The following is a 24,408-nucleotide window of genomic DNA, read 5'->3' on the forward strand; positions in this document are numbered from 1 at the left end:
AGATGGATGGGAACTCAAATATATAATATAAAAAAGTCAAAAATAATTTAAAATAAAAATAAAAAGAGAGAAGTGACCCCACCCACAACTATGAGTATGATCGCACAAAACCGAACAAAAATTCACGTCTGAAGCAACGACCCATCGGATCAAAAAGAAAAAAACAATACAAAGAGAGAGAGAATCAGATCGTCTAGAGATTGGTGAATATTATTATTAAAAATAAAATAAGTAATTAAGAGTTTTTGTGACAAACGGGAACGAACGACCACCGCTTTCCCCAAAAAAGATGCTTCTCTCTCTCTCTCTCTCTCTCCCAAAACAAACTGTCTGTCTGTGACTCATTCCTCACTCCAACATCATCTCCCTTTTTTTATTATTTATCCAATAATCAATTAACCGGAAATTACATAACAAAATATTATTATTTAAAAAAAAAAGACAGAATATATTTATACTACTCTATCTTTTCCTAATATTATTATAATTAAAAAAGTAATTATATTTCTGTGCTGCTAATAGTTTTATTTGGTGTAGTGATTACAGCATAACAATGATCAATAAAAATGCTGTGTGCTGGATACGGCAGTGGTTTTTTATTTATAAAAATGCGTATAAATTCGAGAGTAATTAGTGAGGATCTCTGTTCTTAATGAAACTCTGGGATTTGCCTAATCATTCCAGCACCCAATATTATTAGTTTGTCTCAGATTAAATTTCCCTTAAATAAAAAGAAAATCTTACTACAAAATCTCATTATATACAACCAATGCTAAACACTATCAATCATAATGTTTTATGTGGCTCGTTGGATTTGGTGGGGCCCGCCCTTTTTCTTTTCCAATCTGCGAAAAGGGTGGGCCCGGTCTTCCTCTTTTCCAAGGTAATTAATTAATTAACCTTCCATAATAATTGTGACCAAGTGCCACGTGTGAGTGCATGCATGTAATTATATTCGTGTTTTGTGTGGCCGTTTTGCTTTCTACTTATAAGATCACCCCAATTTTTATTAATTCTGTCTCTAATCTAATATTAATTCATTGTTATCATCTAAGAAAGCACATCTTTTAGCTTAATTAGATTTATAATTTAATTTTTAAATTTATAATAATTACATTAAATTTTTAAAATAATATTTTATCCGACGTTTAACTTGAAATATTAATAACACAAATATATCCTTAAACAAGCAAACTAGCCCCTAGTAGTGCATTAGGAACAGTGCCTTTTGTTTTTTTGAGCAGATAAAAATAAATAAACACACTTCCTCAAAAGCAACGAGGCACAACTGGAATGTCTCTCGATCTCTATCTCTCTATGTGGGTGTGTGTGTCTCTCTTTTCTTTTTTTGTCATTTGTTTTTAAAATTTTGGAGTGGAAAAGGGTATTATTAGGATTGGTCTAGTGATTTTGTTGTTGACGAGATCTTTCTTTCACAGGAAGGCTCAAAAAGAAGGAAAGAAGTAGTAATATTTAAGTAAGTTTGAAGGATAAAGAAAAAGGGAACCCAATAGATGGATCGATGGACCGATATGATATGATATAATATAATATAAAGAAAAAGGAGGATTTACATAGGAAAAGTTGGAAGGGAAGAGGAGGAGGAGAAGAAGAAGAAGAAACAGCTAATAAGCCGCCCTATGAAAGATTTATAAGTTAGTCGTCAGCATCATGACATCTAAAGGGGAACACTGCCTAACCTCTAATTGTCTCCTCTTCTAACTCTACACTCTTACCTATCAACTAATCCTTCCTTTTCAATTTCCTCCTCTTTACTTTCAAACTCATTATTATATCTTCTTCCTAAATTTGCTCATGTCACTTTCACTCTTTATAAAATTCACTTGAATCTTATATCTAATAAAAATGAGACACCCCAATTCCAATAACCAATTAATTTTAATTATGAATGTTTAATTTAAGAAACCATTTAAGATAAATTACATAAATTTAAAACCCTTGTATTCTTAATGATTAAAGCTGCTATATCATTTTAGATTCATATTTTTGAACTAATTGCCAGCCATTCTTAAATATAAATATAAAGTATAAAGATTATTTTAAAAAGAGGTGCAATTAGTCGACGAATGCCTCAAATTTGGGAGAGGTATCATTGTTATAGATCTAGCCTCCCCCTTTACGTAAACCATTCTTTTCTTTTCTTTTCTTTCTTTGTTTGCATATTGATCCTTTTACAAACATGTTTCTCTTTTTTATATATATATTTTTAAGTGTTTGGAAACCTTATTTAAATCGATATATGGCTAAAATGTCTATTTATCTTTTAAATTTAAATCTATAATTTCTAAAAAATCACTCAAAAAATAAGTTTGAAATCATTTATAAGTAAACTCACCTCCATTCAATAATCAAAAGGTGATGCATATTGTGCCACTCAAAATTGTAATGAGAAACAAATGAGGTGCAGGTGCATTCTTTTATTAATGAAGGTGAAGGCTGCATGTATGATGTGTGAAAGGAAAAGATGAGGTGGGAGAAAAGCATAGTAAATAAAACCCATAAGGGTTGTATTGTCTCAAAATGCGACACGTGCCACTCCTTGAATTCAAGCATATTTCTGTGCCTTAAACTACACCTATATTACATCTCCAACTTGTTCACGTCCCCTAGGGTTTTTCTTTCAGAACCAACTGCCAATTTAGCAGATTCGGATTGGATTCGACCAGACACCCTCCCCCTTCCTTTTTTGATTGAGATTTCAGAGTTCAAATCCCTTCATTCCTAAATTGAAAACATGGCAAACAAATGGTATTCGTATTTTCATGAGCCAATCTCTGCACTTCTTTTTATTCTTAACTAAAGATATGATTCTTTCCATCTCGCATTCTAAATTATTTTATATATGATCTCATATCATATCAATTTGGGCTTCCCGGCTAAAGGACTCACCTTGTATTAGAATAGCTTTCAGAAATTCTTTTGACACATTTTGCTTCGTCGATGAAGGTTCTATCAATGCATTGTTTCATTTTAGACCCAAACAAAAACTTAAATTCTCCTGTTGATACGTTTGATCTTGCGTGCATTTAGAAAACCCATCGTCCACGAGAATGTCATACTTATATTTTTTGATAAAATTAATAATGTCAACCTCACCTTTTAATAGTTTATTTTGCAGAAGAAAATTACTCAATTTTTAATATCAAACTTTTGAAGCTTGTTTTAAATCATATAAAACCATTTATAAAGGCAATGTCTTGGGATATACCTCTCGTCAAATCCCTATATGTTGAGGAGGATAACATGTCTCTACTGCCTATTATACTGTAGAATTTACCTTTATTTTTTTAGGAGTAAACAGCTACTTATGGAACCCAGTTCATGCATGCAGTGGCTCCATCTTTGTTTAACTTGACTGATAAAAGGTTTAGCAATTAAATGTTCTTAATAGCTTACCTGCTGGTTCTCAAATCAAGGAGCATTTTTCAGACATTCATGGTCTATATTAAAATCCCTGCGGGAGTAAGGAATCACCACTGTTTGTATGTCCCCTTACAATTGCTGTACTTCTGATTTTAAATCATTAAAAGCTTATCTTATCTTTCTACTTGCATTCAGTGGAAGGTTAATTGATAGATTTTTTTGAATGACTTATTATTCATGATACTTTTGTCTGTCGATGCTATCTTATGGGTTCTTATATGTTTAATGGAGATTGCAATTGGGCTGTCGCCATTGTTTCGGCCGAACAAGCTGAATTATTAATATAATATTTGTATAAATCTCATGGTTCAAATCAAAGCCCAACTTCCATTTTTACCCATTTCAACACTCAAACTATAAGTGTCTGCATATCTTTCTGGCAAGAAAAGCAGTTATGGAAATAATAATGAAGCCATTTAATTTTCGTTTAGTTCTTGAACTCTTTTTCTTTTCTTCATTTTCATCCAAAATTGAATTTTTTCTTAATTCAATCCTTAAATTTCTATAAAGAAAAAAGTTTATGCATGAACCTTTTTAGGGGTAGAAACAACTGAAGTGTCCATTTGAAGCTGGAAAAATAAATAAAATACTATGGAGCTTAATGGACTATATTTATAATAAGATATGTATTATCTTTTAATACATGTTTTTCTTATTTATAGCATCACACCAACCTAAACAAGAAGATTGAAGTGCCACACTCAGGTTGTCATTATTTAGCATCAATATTTCTTTTTTCTTTATTAACGACTTGAGTTTTATAATTTTCATTATTTAGTGAGCTAAGTGCATTTGCTGCACTTCTTAATAACCAGCAATTGTTCTCATCCTGACTATTTCCATTTGGATAGCCAGAGATCCAATTAATAGAGCTGTTAAATTCTATTACTAATCATTTTAAGTTTTTGAATGCATTTTAAAATTGTTAAATAAATCTATATATTTTTTTTTAGCAACCCTTTCAATAAATAAAAAAAGAAGAATTAACTTTATCTCCCTCACATGACATACACGTAACTTTAAAGTATTCAAAACAGTTATTGTTCGCGCTCTCAAAATAATCAATTCTTTTACAATTGATGGAATTCTGGATGCTCTTAGTATTATGGTTTAATTGGACATTTTATAAAAGTTAATGAGTTCAATTGAGTTAAAAAAAATAGAAATTTAATTGGACTTTTCTAATAAGTACATTGGCATTTTTATACTTTTGCCTTTCATTTTGAACACTTCTTACAGTTATTGAAACATGAAGGACTAAACTAGAAAAGAAAATTTTGGGAAAAGGACCGGGACTGAAATTGATGTAAAGGCCAAAAAGTGGACCCATTTAGTAAATAATTAATAGTACTCCCGCTATTTGTCATGGACCGCTGCATTCGTCATCTTCCTAAAGACAAAGATAATTGGATTAAAAACGTGTGAATTTAGAATTTGCAGTAGATGGGCAACTTAAATTGACCATTTTAAACTTTGGTAGTTCCAGTTCCTGTTCACGCCCCCTTGGCAACTTTTGTTGTCTGTATTCTCTGCTTAGATTCTTTCCTGTTGTGTTGGCTGCCCGCTAATAGTCTGTATCGGCCAAAGCCTCAATCTTTGTGCCCGCCTTCTTTAATTTCCTCTCCCGCTTTGGGTACTGCCTCTTTACCTTTATTATTACTATCTTTTTTTGTCTGTTTATTCGTCTAATTTATACTTTTTTTTTTAAAAAAAATTTCTTTCTTGAGGATGTTGAGATACAAATTGCGTTTACTTACTTTGTTGTGATTATTGATTTTCGTTCGTCATTTTTCAGTTCTTTGTTGATAACTTGGTTGATAAAACAATTTAGGGGTTAAGTGTTTGTTTGCTGATGAGTATTATGGGATAAATTAAATGATTTTAAGGTTCAGAATTTGAATTGGGTCTCTGCAAAGGAGATGAGTTGAGTATGAGCAGGAGCATAAGGTTACAAAAGATTGGAATTGATAGCATGAGTAAGCTCTGGGTTTCTTTTAGAAGACAGCTTACAGAATTGATTGCTTGAAACTCAGTATTCTGAGATTGATGCAGGTTTTGTATTTGATATAAGCAGATGCCAAACTAAAAATGAAATGAGTAAAGAGCATTTTGGGAGGGAAAAAACGTTTATTCATTATCTCAGTTTTGAGAAGTAGAACAGGCAAAGAAAAATCATATCTGTTGGACTTTGATCTTTCGAAGTGAAAATGCACTAACAATGGAATTATATTGCCCATTGCTATGCTGGTCACACTCGAAGTTGAAGTTGCTTTTAAACTAATAGATAGTATTGCGGTAAAGCGCACGATTTAATGGAGTAAATTTACCTTCTTTTTAATCATTACAGGAGTAATAGCAATATTTGGGAAAATTAGAAGAAAATCTCACTTATGAACTGTACTACTTAAGAATAATAGTAGTGCTATACCATTGCAAGTTGCAAACTAACAATTTAGGATTGCTCTCTCTGACTTTGAGGAATCAGATTAAAACAGTGAACAGATTAGTTCCTTCATGTACATCAAATGGCATTTTAATAGTTTAAATATGCCAATTGGTAGACCTGGATCGAAATGTTTGTGTTTTGATTATATATATCTCTTCTGTGAGATTTCCCAGGCTTCTTTTGAGCCTCAAGGAAAGTCAAATCCGGTGTTCTATTGTCTTCTGATTGATAAATATATAACACTATTAACAACCTACGAAAGGTCTACAGGCCAACATCTTAGCAATAGTGGATATTGTTGATGTCCAGAATGCAATAACTAAGCTTATTTATTCAGGAGTTCAAAGTTTGTGCTTAACCAGATTCATTTGTCCCTCTTTTGTACTTTAATCTAGGTGATAATTGATATTTACTTCATGCTATTATTTAATTACCTAAGTTCAGGAAATTAAAATAATTCCTGTATTCGTATTGAGTCAATAAGTATCTAGGATTGTTTTGTACCTTTACAATTACGACATGGCTCTGCCTCTTATATAGGGCTAATTAATGGCTTTTCCTTTTAACAAATCTGTGTTTTGGCCTCTTATTACACCGTCCTGTTATACAGCTGAAGCTCCCAGCTAAAACTTTAACTTCCTGTCTTCGGTCGCTGTTAACTTCCTGTCTTCAATTCCTTCCTCTCCTTTTCTGTTAACCTTCCCTCACAAGAATCCGTCTTTTATATGTGTGAACTGCAGGATCATGACTTCTCTTTATGACATTAAATTTAGCTTCTTTTGTAGATCGCAATAATGGCTGAGAAAAAAACAGCAGAAAAATTTTTAAACAACCTAGTAGAAGTCCTTGCTGACAGTGTTCCCAAGCAAAAATCTGTGTCCTTCTTCGAGGAAGAGACGAGCTCAGTAACTGCTCGTTTCCATCGGCTTTTTGGGCGTCAGAAGCCAGTTCATCATCTTCTGGGAGGTGGAAAGTGTAGGACCATTTTGCCCTCTTGATCTCTCTCGGTAATCTCCATCACTTTAACATGCAATATTCTTAACAATTGTCTTTCTAATTAAATCTTGTAGCTGCTGATGTTCTATTATGGAGGAATAAGAAGATCTCAGCTAGTGTACTAACTGGTGCAACAGCCATCTGGATACTCTTTGAATGGCTAAATTATCATTTTCTGACTCTTGTATGCCTTGCACTGGTTCTTGGTATGCTTGCTCAATTTGTTTGGACAAACGCTTCAGGGTTAGTTAACAGGTAATTCTTGCTTGTCCTATTTGTTGCATTTAATACTGTAATATCTTACAGTTTTATTTTTCTGTTTTGTAATGTCAAATTCTTAATGGCAACAGGTCCCCACCTAAGGTCCCCCGCCTTGTGCTACCTGATGAAGTATTTGTCAGTATTGGCAGATCAGTTGGAGTTGAGATTAACCATGCTCTGCAGTTTCTTCAAGATGTATCTTGTGGAGGAAATCTGAAACAATTTCTTGTGGTATATTTGAAACTTGAAGATTTATCAATACATGCCTCTTTTGCTGCATTTGAAATTCACTAACCTTTTTCCTAATTCTGCAATCATCTGAACTTGGCTATGGTATTCTTTAAGAGCTTTGACACAACAAATCAATACATTCTTATGATGAATTTTTTCTCAAGCAACAAGAAATTGAACAATCAACTTTAGGCATCCTTAGGATTTTAACTGAGAAGTGGTTACTGGCTCCTTTTCAAAAAAAAAAAAAAAATGAAGGTATTTGCATATGAAGTGGATTTTACTTATTAGACTCTTGATGAGGATTAAGGAATATTTTCAGGTTGTAGCAAGCTTGTGGGCTTCTGCTGTCATTGGGAGCTGGTGCAATTTTTTAACTGTTCTATATACTGGTGAGTGTGCCAATTTTATGCTTTGACATTCCATACACTTGCACACAGGCATATATAAATGATGAATGATCCAGGTATGTAATCATTAAACAAGGTTCTTAATGGGTTTCAAGTTCTTCCATTTGAATTCTGAAATGAAAATCAAGGGAAGGGGATATATTCACAAGTTCAAGTTGCACAACTAATTCTTCCAACTCATCGTTGGATATTTTATACGAACAACTAAATAACAGACTTCTTTATTAGGCATGATATATGGCTGTTCCTTTAGAATTCTGAATCTGGAAGCTCTTTTGTTTTTAAGGTTTTGTTGCTGCTCATACATTGCCAGTACTGTACGAAAGGTATGAAGATCAGGTAGATGACTTTGTGTACAAAGTACTTGAGCAGCTCCAAGGTCACTACCGCAAGCTGGATACTGGACTCCTCAGTAAGATCCCCAAAGGAAACCTCAAGGGGAAAAAGCATGAATAGATTGATTTGTGTACGTACTTTAGATTTTAGTGCAGAACTTTGTTTTTGGATATTGAAACCATTGTCAATCATCAACGGAATGCTATGGTATTGTTCATGCCAAGTAATCTGTTGCATTAAAATCTGTTTTTGAGGATGGAAGATCCCATCTTTGAGTCTCTGTGCTTCTTGAGCCTCTATTTTATTGTTGCTAAACATTCCAACATGGAAGACTTTCTTGACAGAAAGAACAAACTGGAGTTTAAACCTGTTAATAGAAATTTGTACATGTTCAGAAACAAATTGAAATCTCGTTGCAAGATATTTTGGTAGCCACTCAATCATCCTATGCCCTTTCTTTTGATTTACATATGAGGTAAAGGGAACCTTTTTGGTATATCCTCTTTCTTTCTTTTTTCTTAGGTAACAAAATATATAGAAAAATGTTTGTAAACAACTTAAAATAAAAGTTAGTCTCAAGGAGATTTTTGATATTTTAATAAGAAAAGATTTTAGGGATGTCAATTTGATATTCATGTGAATTCTATTTAGTCAAATTGAGTAATATCTGAGTTGACTGTACAATGGTTGTAGATAATTTATGCCCGAAACAACTTTATTAGTTATGTATAAGGACATAAATAAAATATTTTATTTTAATAAATTAATAACTTCAACTAATAATAAATAAATATTAAATCTTTTAAAGATTAACAAAAATAATGGATCGATAATTAGTTAAATACATAAAATATATTATATAGAATAATAGTAAGCACTTGTTTGTTGGTAATCATTTAAACCCATTGTTACATTCTTTTTTCCGACTTGAACTGGAATATAAATATATATATACTCAAAACTTTTATCTATAGAATCACTTATATTGAAATAAAGATAATATACATTTAAAAATACCCTGCAAATTCTTATCTCTTTAAGAATATAATATGTCTCCAAATACTCTTTATTGTACTTTTCTTTCTATTCTATTACATTATTAATTTTAAAACTATTTAACACTATTCAATAACATACATACATACATCATCCAAACTAAAATTATACATAATTTTCAACTAAAAATAAAACAAGCAATAATTACTTATTAATATTTGACATTTGAATCATATTAAATTGTTGTATAAGATCTAAGAATTTTATGAAACAAATAAGATTTAAGTTTATTTCCTGATTTCATTAACGTACGTAACTTTAAAAAAGAAAAAAAATAATAATTAAAGGTTAATTTTATATAAATTCTTGACATATTTAAAATAATATGTAAGTTCTGATAAAGATATATTTGTATTATCATCAAAATATTTAATAAAGTATAGACCGCCAAAAAAAGAAAAGATCTAATATAACTAGATTATTAGTTTTAATTATTATTATATAAATCTAATATATTGGGCTTTGAACCGGCATAAAATTTAAACTATATATACATAATAAAAAGATATTTAAAAATCTAATAAAGAAAAACTGATACAATAGATTTTCAATTAAAACACAATGGCATAACTGTCTTTTTTTCTTATTATTTTAAACTTCAAAATTTATTAAAATATTATATGATAATATTGTTGATTTACAATGGGTTTCTGCTTAGTATGTGATTGATTTATGTTAAATTTATATTTAGTTTTGATTAGATTTATGATTGGTTTATCTTAGATTTATTTTATATTTAAAAGATAAAAACATTAATTTTGTTAGAAAATATAATAATGCAAAAATAGAAAAGCAAAAAATATAAAAATAAAAAAGAACACTGAGGTAAAGAAAATAAACAAAAAAGATGTTTCATTTTGCAAGAAAATTAAAAAAGAAATAGTAAAAACATTATTATTTTCTCTTTATTGGCTAAGAAAAGTATAGTTTCTTTCTTAAATAACAACTTCCTATGAAAGTAAATAACATATTAATTGTGATATAGGAAAAGATTTAACTTAGGAATAAGAAGAAATAAATTATAAAATTAAAAAAAAAAAAAAAGTAATCCTTATAAAACCATGGTACTATTCTTTGAAGATTTGATGGCGTTGACATCACAAACTTACATATCTAACGTGTAATGGGTTAGGGCCATGTATCACCCACAGACTTAAAAGATATATTCCATGGCAGCCCTTTGGTTGACATCATTCTCTCTTCTTATTTCCAATTACTTTTGAATTAAAATTTCGCATAACTACGCTATTATGGCTATGAATGTGATGAGTAGTAGTCCATGCCTCTCTTTCTTTGGTCGGAAGAGAATTCATAGAGTGACAGCTGTTGCTCCTGAGAGTGCTGCGCCTGCCAAATTTGAGGAAGAGAAGGTTAAGTTGGGAGGCTCTGAGTTAAGGGTCACAAAGCTCGGAGTTGGAGCTTGGTCATGGGGTGACACCAGCTACTGGAACGACTTTCAATGGGACGGTAAGCTCCAGATTTCCATTCCAGTCGAAGAAAGAACATCTTTTAACATTGAAATGTTTTAATGGAAATGGAAATTAACATTGTCTGTTACCCATTGATCACTGATATTTTGGACAAATATAGAACGCTAATCCTTTTTGTATTTTATGATTTCCCCACCTTCAACTTGTTCTACAATTTGGATTCAGTAATGTGGCAGTTGAATTGTTGCACCCTTCTTGTTAGTTTGACATTAAAATTCCGTTAACACTCTCTATGTTGAATGGCAGACAGGAAATTGAGGGCTGCTAAGTCTGCTTTTGATGCTAGTGTTGATTGTGGTATAACCTTCTTTGATACTGCTGAAGTGTATGGCTCTAGGGTGAGGAGTGGATGCTATTTACTTCTTTTCTTTTTCTTTTTTCTTTTTTCTTTTTTCTTTTTTCCTTCTCGAAATGTCGACTTCCATGATAACAAGCACCATTCGTATTTTCCACAGGTCTCATTTGGTGCTGTAAATTCAGAAACTCTACTGGGAAGGTACATTTTAAGAATTTAAGAGTGATGTGCTTCTAGCAATGAGTACGCTACGCTACCAATGACTTTTTATGATCCAATTTTTACTACTTTCTTAAAGATTTATCAAGAAAAGGAAAGAAACAGATCCTGACTTGGAGGTCGCTGTTGCAACAAAGTTTGCAGCTTTGCCTTGGAGGCTAGGACGCCAGAGTGTCCTAACTGCTCTGAAGGATTCCCTTTGTCGCCTTGGAGTTTCTTCAGTAGAACTCTATCAACTGCATTGGTATGTACTTGTCGAGGTTCATGTGCAATTTCCATCTCTAAGTGTTCCCCTGAACAGTGTTACTCACTAAGTTTCTGCTGGTCTTCAGGCCTGGAATCTGGGGAAATGAAGGTGGTTGTTTCTTTGAGCAAATAAACACCTATAGCTAATAGATTGAATTTTATGGAAATCAACCACTCTTCAGGAGAAGCTTAGTTTATTGAAAGTTCATTTCAGGATATCTTGACGGCCTTGGAGATGCAGTGGAGCAGGGCCTTGTGAAAGCTGTTGGTGTTTCCAACTACAGTGGTAATTTTCTAATTTCTGTTATCTATACTGTGAAATGGGATTTCACAATTAGATTTTGGGAAGCTATCTCCATTCTCGTACTCCACCCTCTTCAAAAAGAAAGAAGAAAGGAAGAGAGGGAAAAAAGAAGCATGAAGTGCACATAAAGCTTGATCTACTTTCTGATTGCAATGTACATATTCAGATTCTTTCTTAGATGTGATCATGCATGTAGTTTCTTGATTCAGAGAGCCGACTCCGTAATGCTTATGAGCAGCTTAAGAAACGAGGTATTCCGCTGGCTTCAAACCAAGTGAATTATAGCCTCATATATAGAATACCGGAGGAGAATGGAGTGAAGGCAGCCTGCGATGAACTCGGAATCACTTTAATTGCATATTCTCCTATTGCTCAAGGTATCCTAATTTCTGTCTGTTCAATTTTTACTTGGCTACATGTTATTCAGGTTCTTCACTACTACTTAAAAGGTAATATTACATAGTACAATGATAAAAGTTTTTGGCTTGCTGCCTAAGAGTTTTCACAGTATTTTGTTGAGACAAAACATTATGATGTGCTAAAGGAGGACCAAAAAAGGTGTTCTTCAATTTTGCTAAATCCAAGACTTCTTAGCTATCATTCTTGAAGCAATTTTACCTGTAGTTTTCAGAAACAAAATTGCTTTTCTGGATGTAAGCAGACAGACTTCATTGCTTCTGTCCATGGCAGACCAGTATACTATATTCTAGTTTTAAAGCTATTTTCAATTCTGTTCTACTTATTCCTTGTTTCACGGCCGCATATCTTTCAGGCTAGCACGATTAACTTTATCTGTCATTATAATTTGTTTATATCATCTCTATGACTATAATGATTACTATGACTAGTCTTATCATAATTCTGATGCGGAGTAAAATTTGACCAATTAAAATCACGCAGGCGCTCTTACAGGGAAGTATACACCAGAAAATCCACCAACTGGTCCTCGAGGCCGGATTTACACTCCTGAGTTTCTCATAAAGGTAGGTGTTATTCTTCCCAATCAACATTGGAATAAACTTGATGGAATATCATGCCAATGCTATATTATCATGTATTTGAAACGATTTTATTGAGTCAACTTTAAAATTCCTACCACATTGCTGAAGCATCTATCTGTATGCTACTCCAATTATTACATATTTTGTTACATAAAACAAATGGACCTCTATGAAATAGAATTGATAATGAGGATGACGCAAAGGAAAAGAAAGAATCTATAGTTTTAAACCTAGAATCTTAAGATATCTAGTAACATCAAAATCTTGAATCCATAACTGGTGTGTCCTTGTTCATTGCAGCTCCAACCTTTGTTGAACAGAATCAAAGAAATAGGAGAGAGCTACAGTAAGACTCCCACGCAGGTTAAACCTTACCTCTAACACTTCAATGTAGTTTGTTATGCTTGTGTTTCAAATGCACCAATAATGTAAATCAGATTTCTCTATACAGGTGGTCTTGAACTGGTTAATAGCCCAGGAGAATGTAGTTCCAATCCCAGGGGCTAAAACTTCAGAGCAAGCCATGGAATTTGCAGGTGCACTTGGGTGGAGACTGTTAAGTGAAGAGATTAATGAGCTGCGCTCTATGGCATTGGAGATACAACCTGTTATCGGCTTCCCTGTTGAGAAGTTGTAAATCTTGTTCAAGCAGCTGCGGAAATAAACACAAGTGTGACTACTCTCTCAGGTAACTTGCTCATCCCCTTATTCTCAAAAAAAGAAAAAAGGAAAAGAAAAGAAAGCTTGCTCGTCCCCAAACATAGATTTCCTTTTTCAGATTATGAGTGTTCACTATCATGTAAGAACCGATTCCGCAATAGGCTTGAATTTCAGCTGTATAGCCTATTTAATTGCATTTGATGGAAATGGCAGCAAACACAAACTGCTCTTAAGGATAAATAAAGATATATAGATATATACATTGTTTTTCATTAACAATAACAACTGCTTCCAGACATCTGGCGTACTCGTATCATAGGAAATCCACTTGTACTGATATGCTGTTGGCAAGAAGCCACTGACAATTAAAATTTGCATCAATGCTTTGGATTTCATACTTGTAGCCCCTCTCTGTCTGCAATTTATTTTATTTTTCTCTTCTAGTTGTGTCATTTTCTTTTCTGGGATTTGCATGAAGTTCACAACGATAACGGCTACCTGTATTTCCTCCAATGAGTCTAAACATAGTCACGGAGGATGTAGATTATAACTTTGCTTATCCCTACTTTTTCTGACCCCAAAATCCTCCAGGATAAGAGAGAGGAGAGAATAGTGGTTCTGTTAGAATTGTGGTTGTCAATTGATCGTCATTCATCAGTAATAACTAAGTAAAATAAACATCAACCAAAGGAGATTGGCAAAAGTATGAAGAAATTTGATTTGGCGACTTATTTCTGTTGATGACATCGAAAAGAAGAAATTCCCGAATTATTTTCTTTTATTTCATTATTATGATTCTTTCTAATATGAGAGCTGTGTAAGCTATTACTTCTTTTTGTGGTTTTGTTCTTTCTTCACTTCTCAAGAATGATGGTATATCGACTAGACTATAGCTTTTCTTTCCTCCCAACATAACCATTAACATAAAAAAGTGAAAATAAATGAGTAGGGAAGGTTCTGTTCAGTTTTATGTAAAGGCCAGTCTTATAACAAAATCAGCAATTCAGCATCACACCAAGGCCAGACTCTATTACGTACATATATACTATACTACAACACAGGAAAGACTACACATTAATTGCTCACTCCCAATGGCAATGATGCAACACCGTGTCAACCCCAGATCCCATGCTAACAAATCCACGTACTTAAAATTACCTTAACACTACCCCCACCCCAGAATCACATACGGGAGATGAGAAGTGGGACAGATACTGCCGCCTCCTCGCCCATGACTGGCTGGAACAAGTCTAACTCCCCATAGCGCTCCAAAACACGCATCCTGCAATCTTCTGCAGCCATCAGTCCAGTCGAGAATGCACCATGCACCGACCCTGGGTAGCTTGCACTTGTCGCCTCTCCTGCAAAGAATAGGTTATCCACTGGTACCCTTAGCCTCTCATACAGATCATGGGGTTTGCCTACTGTATCATAGCTATAGGAACCAAGTGAGTTAACGTCTGAGCCCCATCGAGAAACAAGATACTGAATCTGCACTTCGAAAAAAATGAGGTGTTAAAATTATAAGACTCCTAGCAAGTACCAAAAAGCTCTAAAAGATTCCTATGACTAATGAATTGAAAGAAAGGCTGCAAAACCATAATTAGAATTTAAATTACCGGGTCAGAGGCTTCAGGTAGAATCTTCTTGAGTTGCATGAAAGCAAAATTGGCAGCTGCTTCATCAGACATTTTCTCAATGTCTTTGGCAAGCTGTCCGGCTGGCATATAGACAAGAACAGAATGACCAGTAGCCTTGTGAAGATTTAGGAAGTAGCTGCAGCCATATGATGTCTCTGAAACGACTCCCAAGAACTCCACATTTGGCCAGAACACCTTGTCAAAGTGCAACACAATCTTATTCTCAATTCCCACTCCAAGATCCTTAATCGCTTCTTCCTTCCAATCTGGAAGTCTAGGTTCAAAAGTTATGGTCCTTGATTTGAGCACTCCAAGAGGAACAGCAATGACAGCAGCATCTGCCATAAATGTCCTCCCATCTTCAGTTGTTACCTTCACACCATTATGACGCCTAACGATTTTTGTTACTCTAGAAAAGAAAACAGGGGATCTTAAGATTACTAGGTCTTAGGCAAACTAACCCGCAAAAGTAAACAACCACATGCAAGATGTTATGTGGGCATGCATACACATCTGTCATACAAGTATCAAGCAAAATAGACGAGAAAATATGACAAATAGATATCATGGACATTACCTGTGGCCCAACCGGATATCAAGTCCTTTAGCAAGAGTGTTTATAACAGGAAGATAGCCCCTCACCATAAGCCCGTGCCCACCTGGAAGAAGTTCTTCCTGCAATAATTGTCCAATGTTATCAAATAGGCAGTTGTAAACAAACCCTACTAATAGCTAGCAAAAAGAACAACTCTTAAGCTCCTGTAACATGAAAAATTATTAGAATACATCAATAAAATAAAGAAATGAGACATTTCTGAACAGATAGAATCAACTGAGATGCAGTTTCTAACAGCAATTAGGTATAGGGTTGTTTAATTCCAAATATGATGCAATTAAAAGTGTTGTCTGGCACTCTTGAACAAAATGTATTTCAACGAATTTTAACATTGTGTGTGCATACACACACAAAAACACCAATCACATATCTTAGAATTCAATAAGTTCAATTTTTAATTCATGTTATGACTGAAGATAACCCAGTAACAAAAGATATTTATGCTCATACTCTATCAGATATAACTAGTACCATTTGAGCCTTCACTATCAATGAAAATAAGCTGTAATATTATTTAGTATTTGTCTAGCACTGGAGGCTGAAAATAAACTTAGAAGTGAAAAGGGCACATATAGGACAGAGATGTTGCATGATCATAATCAGTAAAATTCGACCCAGATACCATTTCAAGATATTGACAAGGATTAGCATCATTTAATTTATACTTAATTACTGAATTGACCAATAAGTCTCATTTAATTTCATCAGGTTTGTAAAATTCAGTTCATTTTGTTTGGAAGCTTTCAAAACCCAGATAGCCAAATTATGATTTAAACTTAATTCTTAATGAATGTGCTTATAATTTCTATTTTTATTTTGAAGCTCAAATAGAAGTATTCATTTGTTTTTGGGCAGAAAAGCAAAAGCCTGATAAAATGATCAAATTAAACAAACCAACTTAAACCAAATTATATTATTTCAGCTCAAAGGACTGGGTTTGTATTGGATCAGTAAATTTTATTTCAGCTAGAAGAACTGGGTTTGTATTGGATCAGTATATATTATTTCAGCTAGACAAACTGGGGTTGTATTATATCAGTAAGATTTGGTAATCAAAGCTTGTTTTGGTATAACATTAGAGCCAAATAAATTCAATATTATCATTCATAACCAAGTAATAAATGGCAGAATAGATGTCTCAACGATGGGTGGCGCTGTAAAGTATAGTAGATATAAATTTGGTTATCATTGGTTACGACATTAATATTTCTGTACGGGGTTCTGCCATATCAGCTACCCACCAACCCCTACTACAACACCAGATGGCTAGCCATAAAAGAACGAGTCATTGAATTTAATTGGCATTATGCCTTAGGGATATAAAACTCACTCAGTAAAGTCAATTTAAGTTTCTGAGAAAAATATTGGATTAGTGCTAAGATAAAACTGTTATGTTAGACACTTGCCTTGGGCCCATCTCCAATACAAAATGTTGTTTGTTAACAAATACTCTAAAAAAACCAGCATATGGCCATGGATTTATAGAATTCTAAATTGTTGGTTGGCAACAAGTTACCTGATCCCAGCACTTTAAGGAAATGGTATCGGCATCCGCAGCAAACCATCCTTCCATTCTGCATAAGTACCATTGAAGCACCTTATGAGCGAGTCCCTCCAGCCTGCACATTAAAATTGATATCATCCAAACCCATTTCCTCATGAACATTTCATATGAAGTACTAAAAACAGATATTTGAATGTGCTACTTCTCTTATCAAACCTTAGTTCTGGTCTCCTTTCAAAAACAATTGAAAATGCATTGGATATGGACATGTCTTCGCTATATTCTTGTCTTACTTTTTCTGTCTGCATTCAAGGACGTGAATAAAAACTTAGAATTGCCAATAACCAAAAAAAAGAAAAATACTTTTCCACAAGTATAAAAGAATGGCAAAGATCTAATTGACTGTGAAAGAAACACAACACAAACAAAAAATTACAAAATATATTAATTTTTTTAAGAAAAAGGAAATAAATTATTGGAGACAGGAAGATGCTGTTGAATCCTGTATAAAATTATAGTGGAAGATAAAGCACACACATGAAGGAATAAAAGAAGACTTGCCTCTTTTAGAATAATCTCAAAAGTTTCTCCAACCTCGGAGACCAATTCCTGAGGAACCTGATTACCATCCATGTCAAAGAGAGCATAGCTGCACAGACATTAACAAGTTTAGAACTTAAACATCACAATTATCATCCATGTTTTTGAAATTAGAAATTTAGATCAATTGAAAACAAATCAAGGGCCCTAATATAATAATAATCCTCGTGTGTTTTTTCATTATAGCCAAATCATTTTAAGTAAATTTTATAGATGCACGTGTACATAAAATTCTAAACCTCAACATAACTTGATGCCAAGGACATAACCTGATGAATCAGATGGTCTTGCTCCAACATTTTAAACCTCAATATCCAGTTTTAGTAAAAAAGCAGAATGACTCGAGCATCAAGATAATAAAAATAAATAGATAAATAAATTTAAAGCAAGTTTAAATACTAGCATGATATAGAATAATGCTCTAGAATTCACATGGGGCTTATTTGGAAAATTGTATACCTTCTTAACTTTGCAGAATGCATATATTTAAATTTATTTAAATTTTAAAGGTCCAGCATTTTTCATTTTTAGGATTCAAGTGCATTTTAGTGACTATCAGCTTTGCCAGAGAGAAGGAGCTTTTGCATTCTACAATTCATTTCAAGTCCCATTTCTTGTTTGATATTTTTCTAATACTCTCTGCGCAGGTGCAGTATTTAATCCTCAGGTCAAGTCTCTCACATAACAGTTAGGAGCTCTAGTACTTGCGCGTTCAAGGTTTAGTTCAATATTTACAGATTACTTTGTATTTGCATGCTTGCGGTAATTTATCTTCCATAGATATGAAAATTGGTTAAAGAGAACTTCCACGAACTCTAGTGTTTAGGGTTTTGCAAGCTAAGAATGAAATTCCAAGCCTAAATGTAACATCAACAAAATTCTAGGCATGACCCAACTGAATCTTAGACATGAAGCCAAAGAGTTTTCAAATGAATAATTATTTCACCTTTTGATTTTGAAGCCAGGTTTGAACACAATTGTATCTGAAATTTATGTTCACTACTTTATGAATATGGTGAAGTAGAAACTTAATTTTGGAAAAACTTTCATATGTTTCATTCAAGCAAGTCGATAACAATAATTTCAAACATCAAACAAAAACCATAAAACATAAAGTGGCAACTATTTTACCTTTCAAGATCATGATCATACAACACAGAATTATCGCCACTAGTTCGGTACAAGGGTAGTCCCAGCCTTCCAATCAAAGGGGCCAAGGGATTCTCTGGACCAACACCGTGCAACCTAGAAAAGAATCACTAATGCATTATAAAAGAACTTCAAATGAAGAAGAAAAAAAAGCACTAATTTTCTCAGCATACTTAAAGAAAAGGAAAAAAAAGAAAGAAATTTACCATGATGCACCCAAGTCAACAGGAAAACCAAATGAGTAATTGGTGTGAACTCGACCACCAAGTCTGTCCCGAGATTCCAACAATACAACCTGACAGAAAAATCATCAGATAAAGCACCTTAAAGATCAATCCAGTATGAAGATTTGATAAATTCATAACAGCCAAAAGAGATGTCTTACAACGTAAATAATAAAAAAATGAACATAATATGCCAAAATCCCAGGGAAACAGGCAGAAGACCAAAGTATTGCATATTGCTTATTTGCACAATGTTGCATGGTCAATGCATAGATGTGAAAAAACCCATTCAAACAAAACAAAACAACCCACACTTGTCACTGTCTAAAGGTTAAAATGAGTGACAAACAAACTAGCACCTTATTATAGTTGAATATCGTAATACCAATGCTGACAGGAAAAATTTAAAGATACCTGAAATGAAGCATCATAAAGAGCACGAGCAGCTGCAATACCAGCCATACCACCACCTATCACAATCACTGATCGTGACGATGCTTCCCTTCTCTCAGCATCAGAAAAACAAAGACCTGAGCCCATAAGCTTTTACTCAATTTTTAATCAATTTATAAGCAAAGAGTAACAGATAGATATTTTTGCTACAGATAAATATTTAATCAAATTAGCAATTAAACTCATTAAATGAAGAACAAAACCTCAGCACTCTGACAAATAAATGTACATAAGTTATTAGTGTTAAGTGTCCCAATAATGAATTACTGTTGGCAGAGGATTGAAATTGACATAAAGTAGAAGCCAAAAAAAAAAAAAAAACCAATAATAGAGCCACCGACACATGAATTAAAATCACACAAACCTCTACGCAATTGAGATCGATTACTCCTGAGTCCAGACTCCATGATTGAATGAGAATCGGGGATTAAGGTTAGAAATTAAATTAGGATTGAGATTATGGGTAATTAATAAGGAATTTATAGCTTTAAAATGAAAAAAATTACAAAAAGATGGAAATGATTGAGGAGAGTAATGAAGAAAAAATATTAACAATTGCGTTAAGAAATGGTTCGAATTGGAGGACAGGAAATAGTAACCCAGCTTTCCCAACCAGTTCATGCAGATACTCCCTTCTTTCCAATTCTACCCCTCGTTCCAGTTCCTATTTACCAATTCAACCAATCCAACCAACTCGATCGCACAAGATGGATCTCCTTCGGCTTCAAGGGCAAGAACTGGTTAGGAGAAGAGAGAAGAATTTCAGGACCCCTGTAAGAAGAAGGAGAAGGAGAGTGGGTCTTTTTGTTTGGGGGGGAGGGAGAGCTGTCTTTTGGTGAAATCTAGCTTTCCTTTTGGGTTCAGCATTTATAGAGTCGTTTGGGCCATACCCAACTGAAAGTCGGTACTCGCTTATACGTATATTTTAAGCCTACTCGCCAACTGCTGCGAGACACGTTTCGTTCACGTTTTTCTTTTTTCTCCTTTTTCGACTCGTTTTAGGACAGTTGCTAAGTTGGACGCAACGCATCGTCTGGGTGTGGTTTCGTACAAATGATAAACCAGAGAAAAAGAAAGTGGGAGGAAGAAAAGGAACAATAGTTGGATGTTGACATTAAGAAAAAGAAAAATTAATAAATAAATTGCATCATCTCAATTTAATATTTTCTGTTTGGGTTCAGGGGATCTATCACTTCTTTCATCTTTTTTTTATTTCCAGCATCATCAAAAATATAATATTTTTAATTGATTAGTCATTTTGTTAATTATTTATTATATTAAATATGAGACTAATTTTTAAATTTTTTCTAAGCTATAGATATTTAAAAAATAACTCTTATATAATTAGTAGTATAAATTATTCATGGGTTAATATTAATGACGTGGCAAATCTATTAGAAATATTATATTTATAATAGCTGGTCAACAAAAATAAATGTAAAAGAAGAATAATCTATATTTAGTCTTCTATATCTTTATTTTTTTTTTGAATTAGATCCTTATATTTTTTTATAGTAATATTGAGTTTTTATATTTTTATTTTCATAAATTTAAATTCTTTTCTAACAGAATATATTAATGTACAAATTGTGTCATTGGGTCTTTATACTTTTAATTTTACTAATCAAATCTTTATATCTTAATTTTTAACTAATTAAATCCTTAATTTCTTGATTTTTTTTTACTTTAACACACTAAAATTATTTAAAAATTGGTTAAAAACTTAGTTCAATAGTTTAGTTTAGTAATTTTATTAAATTATGTACTTTATTTAAGAATTATAAATAAAAAATTTATTTTTGAGTTATGTAATAATAAACAAATTTTAAAAATTTATTTATAATAAATATTTTAAAATTTGTCTTAGTCTTTTTTATTATTTTTAAAAATTACAATTTTTATATTTATCTTTTTATAAATAGATTATGTCTTTCTTTCTATTAGTTCATCTCTTATTTTCATTAATTAAAACACTATATCTTAATTAATATAATTGATTTAATCTAACAAATAAGGATTTTTAATTTAAATATATTAAAATGAAGTGGTATCATTCCAATTAAAGTAATAGCTTAATATTAAAATGAAAATATAGTTTAAACCTAAATTACAATAAATTCTTATCATTTTTTTATTTTGTGATACTTTTATTTTTTACATGCGTTAATGACGCGTGTAATACATGCTCCTAACTACCATTAAAAAATAACTTAAATTTTACGAAAATAAAAGTAAAAGAAGTCAATGTCACTGACTGAAAAACTACAAGGACCTAATCCAAAAATAATAATAATAATACATGAGGCTAAATATTTCCAAATTTAAATAATACATATCAGGGGGTTAATGTCAACAAAATAAAAGTACAGGAGTTTAATATTATACAAATAAAAGTATAGAGACTCAATCTCATAAAATAAAAATATAAAATTTAGTATAGAAAATTTAAAAGTTATTTCTACGCACATTAACGTCGCGTGTAATACACGTTCCTAACTACCATTAAAAAATGACTTAAATATAACGAAAATAAAAATACAAGGACTCAATATTTTTCCAAATGAAAGTACAAGCACCTAAATCCAAAAGAAAAAAAAAGTAATAATACAGACAACCTAATATGAATTATTTTAAAAAGAAATTTGGATACTTTAAATTGAAACAAAATAAAAGTATGGGTACTAAAAAGAAAAAGAATAGCAGTACCAATTAGATAGAATGTTTGAAAATTTAGTACCAATAAAGAAATTTATCTGAAACTTGTAAGGATATAGGGAGAAGTTTGATTAGGTAATCCATAAAGGGATCCTTTTCACTTGGAAAGATCACATAATGAATTAGGTTGGTCGAGAGCATTGGCAGGAGGGCTGAGTTAAAATTCTAATCTAATGATTATTCCTTTTAAATTCTTTAAAATCTCTTTCCATACACATTGATGAAGATAATTATATTTGATCCTATTGAATTTCTTTATTCAACGGTTTATTACCTTTTTTATTAAGGAAATTCTCCTTACAACAAGAAAAGATAGAGACGGTTACGTTTCGTTGCAGAAGGAGAATTACAATTAAAACCTAAACATTCATTTTAAAGTGAAACCAAACAGCTATTGGTTAAAAAGTGAAATAGTTCTTGAGTTGATGAGCGGCTGGTCAACTAGTTGAAGTCGTTCGAGTAAGTAACCTTTTTAATTCACAAACTTCATCTACTTCTTTGAGAGTATTATTTTAATTCTAATAACTTATTAACATACTACTACCGATAAGTCTAAATTATACATAGTTATTAGGTTTTACTGATATATTTTCTATGTATCATTTGGTCAAAATATGGATATATACAATTTCATATGATATTAGTTAAGAAAGGGATTTATGAAGCAAAATACACAGAAAATGACATAATATGATGTTTTATGGTCACTTATTTACTGTATCGGAGATTATTCCATTAATTACTTGGAGATATTTTAGGATTTATTATTAGACGGTGGAGAAATGGCTCTCCCTATCCTTTCCCTTCCCCAGCATCCTTCCCAGCTGCATGCTACTGTACTCCGATCATCACTACTACCTTAAACACCTCATCTCTCCCTTCTATATTAACCTTTTTCATAAATAACCTCCCCTTTCCTGGCCCACCTTTGGTCTATGTCATAGGTTAGGCTTTTATTGCAAGGAAGCTTAGCAAGTCTGAGAAGGACTTCGAATTTGTTTGCATTCCTGAAGATGGCTTTAGCGAGGATATTATCAGTATCTTTGATGGTGTTTGGATGAGGCATTATCGATCTTAATATCCTTTGCTAAATATAGTAAGAACATTCTATATGAATCTTCAAAGGAAGTGGTTGATGTGTCTCGGGATGCTGTTCGAAGACATTCCATGTAAAGTCGAGGATAATAGATCTGATGTTGATATGGTCTATGGTAGGACTGCTAAGATAGAACAACTTCATACTGTCCATGTCCGACTCATATTCAAAAACCTGGGTGAAAATGAAGAACGACTCAAAAAGAGTTTTATAGGGTTTGTCAAGTCTAAATCATTACGAGATGCCGATTCAAGCCTCTCATTTCCTAGATAAACCAAAGGGTTATTCTTGCAGGCGTACGAGTGGTAACCTTTTCCTTATTACCCTAGATAGTCTAAATAACAAAAAGGCTTGGGTGTCTACCAAAAAGGAGTGGTTGAAGCTCTGCTTTGAAGTTATTGAACAATGGAATCCCTCTATCCCCTACTCTAAAAGGCTTGTTCAGTTGAGATGTGAAAGAGTCCCACTTAACACAAGGTGCTTCCAAGTTTTATCAGGTATCAGAAGTCTGTGAGGATCTATTGTGTCCATGGATAGTGCAATAAGCGAAAAGCTTTCTTTTGAAGCTGGTCGGGTTTTAGTCATCACATCTATGCCAGAACTCATCATGGGTACGGGAAAGGTTAATATTGCAGGTGACGTTTTCGTTGTCAGAATAATTGAGGAACCCTTTCTAGGAAGTTCATGTTTAACTTGTCCTAGTGATCAGATGTGTCCGTTTGAGTTTAGTCATGCTAATGGGATATCTAGTTCTTCTTTTGTGAAAGATTCAATTTCTGACAATGATCCTAGAACCGGTGGCTTGGTGCTACCTCAGGTGACAGTTCACGCATCCTCATTAACCCCACGAGGCCAATAAAAATAGCGTTTCATCTTCTATAACTAATGATGACCCCCTACAACCACGTATAGCTCATGATAATCCTATATCTTCTTGTCCCCTTCTTATCCTGGAGCCATCTTTTAGTCTTAATAATTTCAAAGGTCCTCTCTGTCTAAATACCCCCATCCTGCCT

The 24,408-nt window shown here is 32.9% G+C and overlaps 3 protein-coding genes across 4 annotated transcripts; 2 read left to right on the forward strand and 1 right to left on the reverse strand.

Moving 5' to 3' along the window:
* The first annotated feature begins 4,893 nt into the window (after positions 1 to 4,893).
* LOC8273412 (reticulon-like protein B8) lies at positions 4,894 to 8,526 on the forward strand. 2 transcript variants are annotated; one of them, XM_015720743.3, is made up of 6 exons: positions 4,894 to 5,077; positions 6,664 to 6,865; positions 6,961 to 7,141; positions 7,237 to 7,378; positions 7,701 to 7,770; positions 8,075 to 8,526. In XM_015720743.3, the coding sequence occupies exons 2-6, from the start codon at positions 6,685 to 6,687 to the stop codon at positions 8,242 to 8,244; spliced, it is 744 nt and encodes a 247-aa protein (XP_015576229.1). In that variant the 5' UTR covers positions 4,894 to 5,077; positions 6,664 to 6,684; the 3' UTR covers positions 8,245 to 8,526. The 2 variants fall into 2 exon arrangements, with proteins under 2 accessions (XP_015576229.1, XP_002521590.1); XM_002521544.4 differs by having other exon boundaries at positions 4,895 to 5,077; positions 6,676 to 6,865.
* Positions 8,527 to 10,289: 1,763 nt separating this feature from the next.
* LOC8273411 (uncharacterized oxidoreductase At1g06690, chloroplastic) lies at positions 10,290 to 13,677 on the forward strand. The gene is made up of 10 exons (XM_002521543.4): positions 10,290 to 10,647; positions 10,917 to 11,008; positions 11,126 to 11,166; positions 11,264 to 11,428; positions 11,517 to 11,539; positions 11,645 to 11,716; positions 11,944 to 12,111; positions 12,635 to 12,717; positions 13,036 to 13,098; positions 13,187 to 13,677. Exons 1-10 carry the CDS (start codon positions 10,431 to 10,433, stop codon positions 13,370 to 13,372), a joined length of 1,110 nt encoding a protein of 369 aa, XP_002521589.1. The 5' UTR covers positions 10,290 to 10,430; the 3' UTR covers positions 13,373 to 13,677.
* A 660-nt stretch (positions 13,678 to 14,337) lies between these two features.
* Positions 14,338 to 20,432, reverse strand: LOC8273410 (polyamine oxidase 2). The gene is made up of 10 exons (XM_002521542.4): positions 19,946 to 20,432; positions 19,543 to 19,658; positions 19,111 to 19,199; positions 18,887 to 19,000; positions 17,717 to 17,804; positions 17,372 to 17,457; positions 17,168 to 17,270; positions 15,613 to 15,710; positions 15,015 to 15,444; positions 14,338 to 14,886 (listed from the first exon to the last, which is right to left on the reverse strand). The coding sequence occupies exons 1-10, from the start codon at positions 19,986 to 19,988 to the stop codon at positions 14,578 to 14,580; spliced, it is 1,476 nt and encodes a 491-aa protein (XP_002521588.1). The 5' UTR covers positions 19,989 to 20,432; the 3' UTR covers positions 14,338 to 14,577.
* Positions 20,433 to 24,408: the final 3,976 nt, after the last annotated feature.

The sequence above is a fragment of the Ricinus communis genome, chromosome 5, assembly GCF_019578655.1.
Source record: "Ricinus communis isolate WT05 ecotype wild-type chromosome 5, ASM1957865v1, whole genome shotgun sequence".
Lineage (NCBI taxonomy): Eukaryota > Viridiplantae > Streptophyta > Magnoliopsida > Malpighiales > Euphorbiaceae > Ricinus > Ricinus communis.

Bases quoted from the DNA above. Each gene is read 5' to 3' on its own strand.
- LOC8273411 (XM_002521543.4), top strand. From the start codon at position 10,431: ATGGCTATGAATGTGATGAGTAGTAGTCCATGCCTCTCTTTCTTTGGT. The intron at 11,540-11,644 runs GTGGTTGTTTCT...AGTTCATTTCAG, and splicing joins TGGAATCTGGGGAAATGAAG to GATATCTTGACGGCCTTGGA. The intron at 12,112-12,634 runs GTATCCTAATTT...AAAATCACGCAG, and splicing joins ATATTCTCCTATTGCTCAAG to GCGCTCTTACAGGGAAGTAT.
- LOC8273412 (XM_015720743.3), top strand. From the start codon at position 6,685: ATGGCTGAGAAAAAAACAGCAGAAAAATTTTTAAACAACCTAGTAGAA. The intron at 7,379-7,700 runs GTATATTTGAAA...GAATATTTTCAG, and splicing joins ATCTGAAACAATTTCTTGTG to GTTGTAGCAAGCTTGTGGGC. The intron at 7,771-8,074 runs GTGAGTGTGCCA...TTTGTTTTTAAG, and splicing joins TTTAACTGTTCTATATACTG to GTTTTGTTGCTGCTCATACA.
- LOC8273410 (XM_002521542.4), bottom strand. From the start codon at position 19,988: ATGGAGTCTGGACTCAGGAGTAATCGATCTCAATTGCGTAGAG. The intron at 19,001-19,110 runs GTAAATTTCTTT...ATTCTTTTCTAG, and splicing joins GTTGACTTGGGTGCATCATG to GTTGCACGGTGTTGGTCCAG. The intron at 15,445-15,612 runs GTAATGTCCATG...TTTCTTTTCTAG, and splicing joins GATATCCGGTTGGGCCACAG to AGTAACAAAAATCGTTAGGC.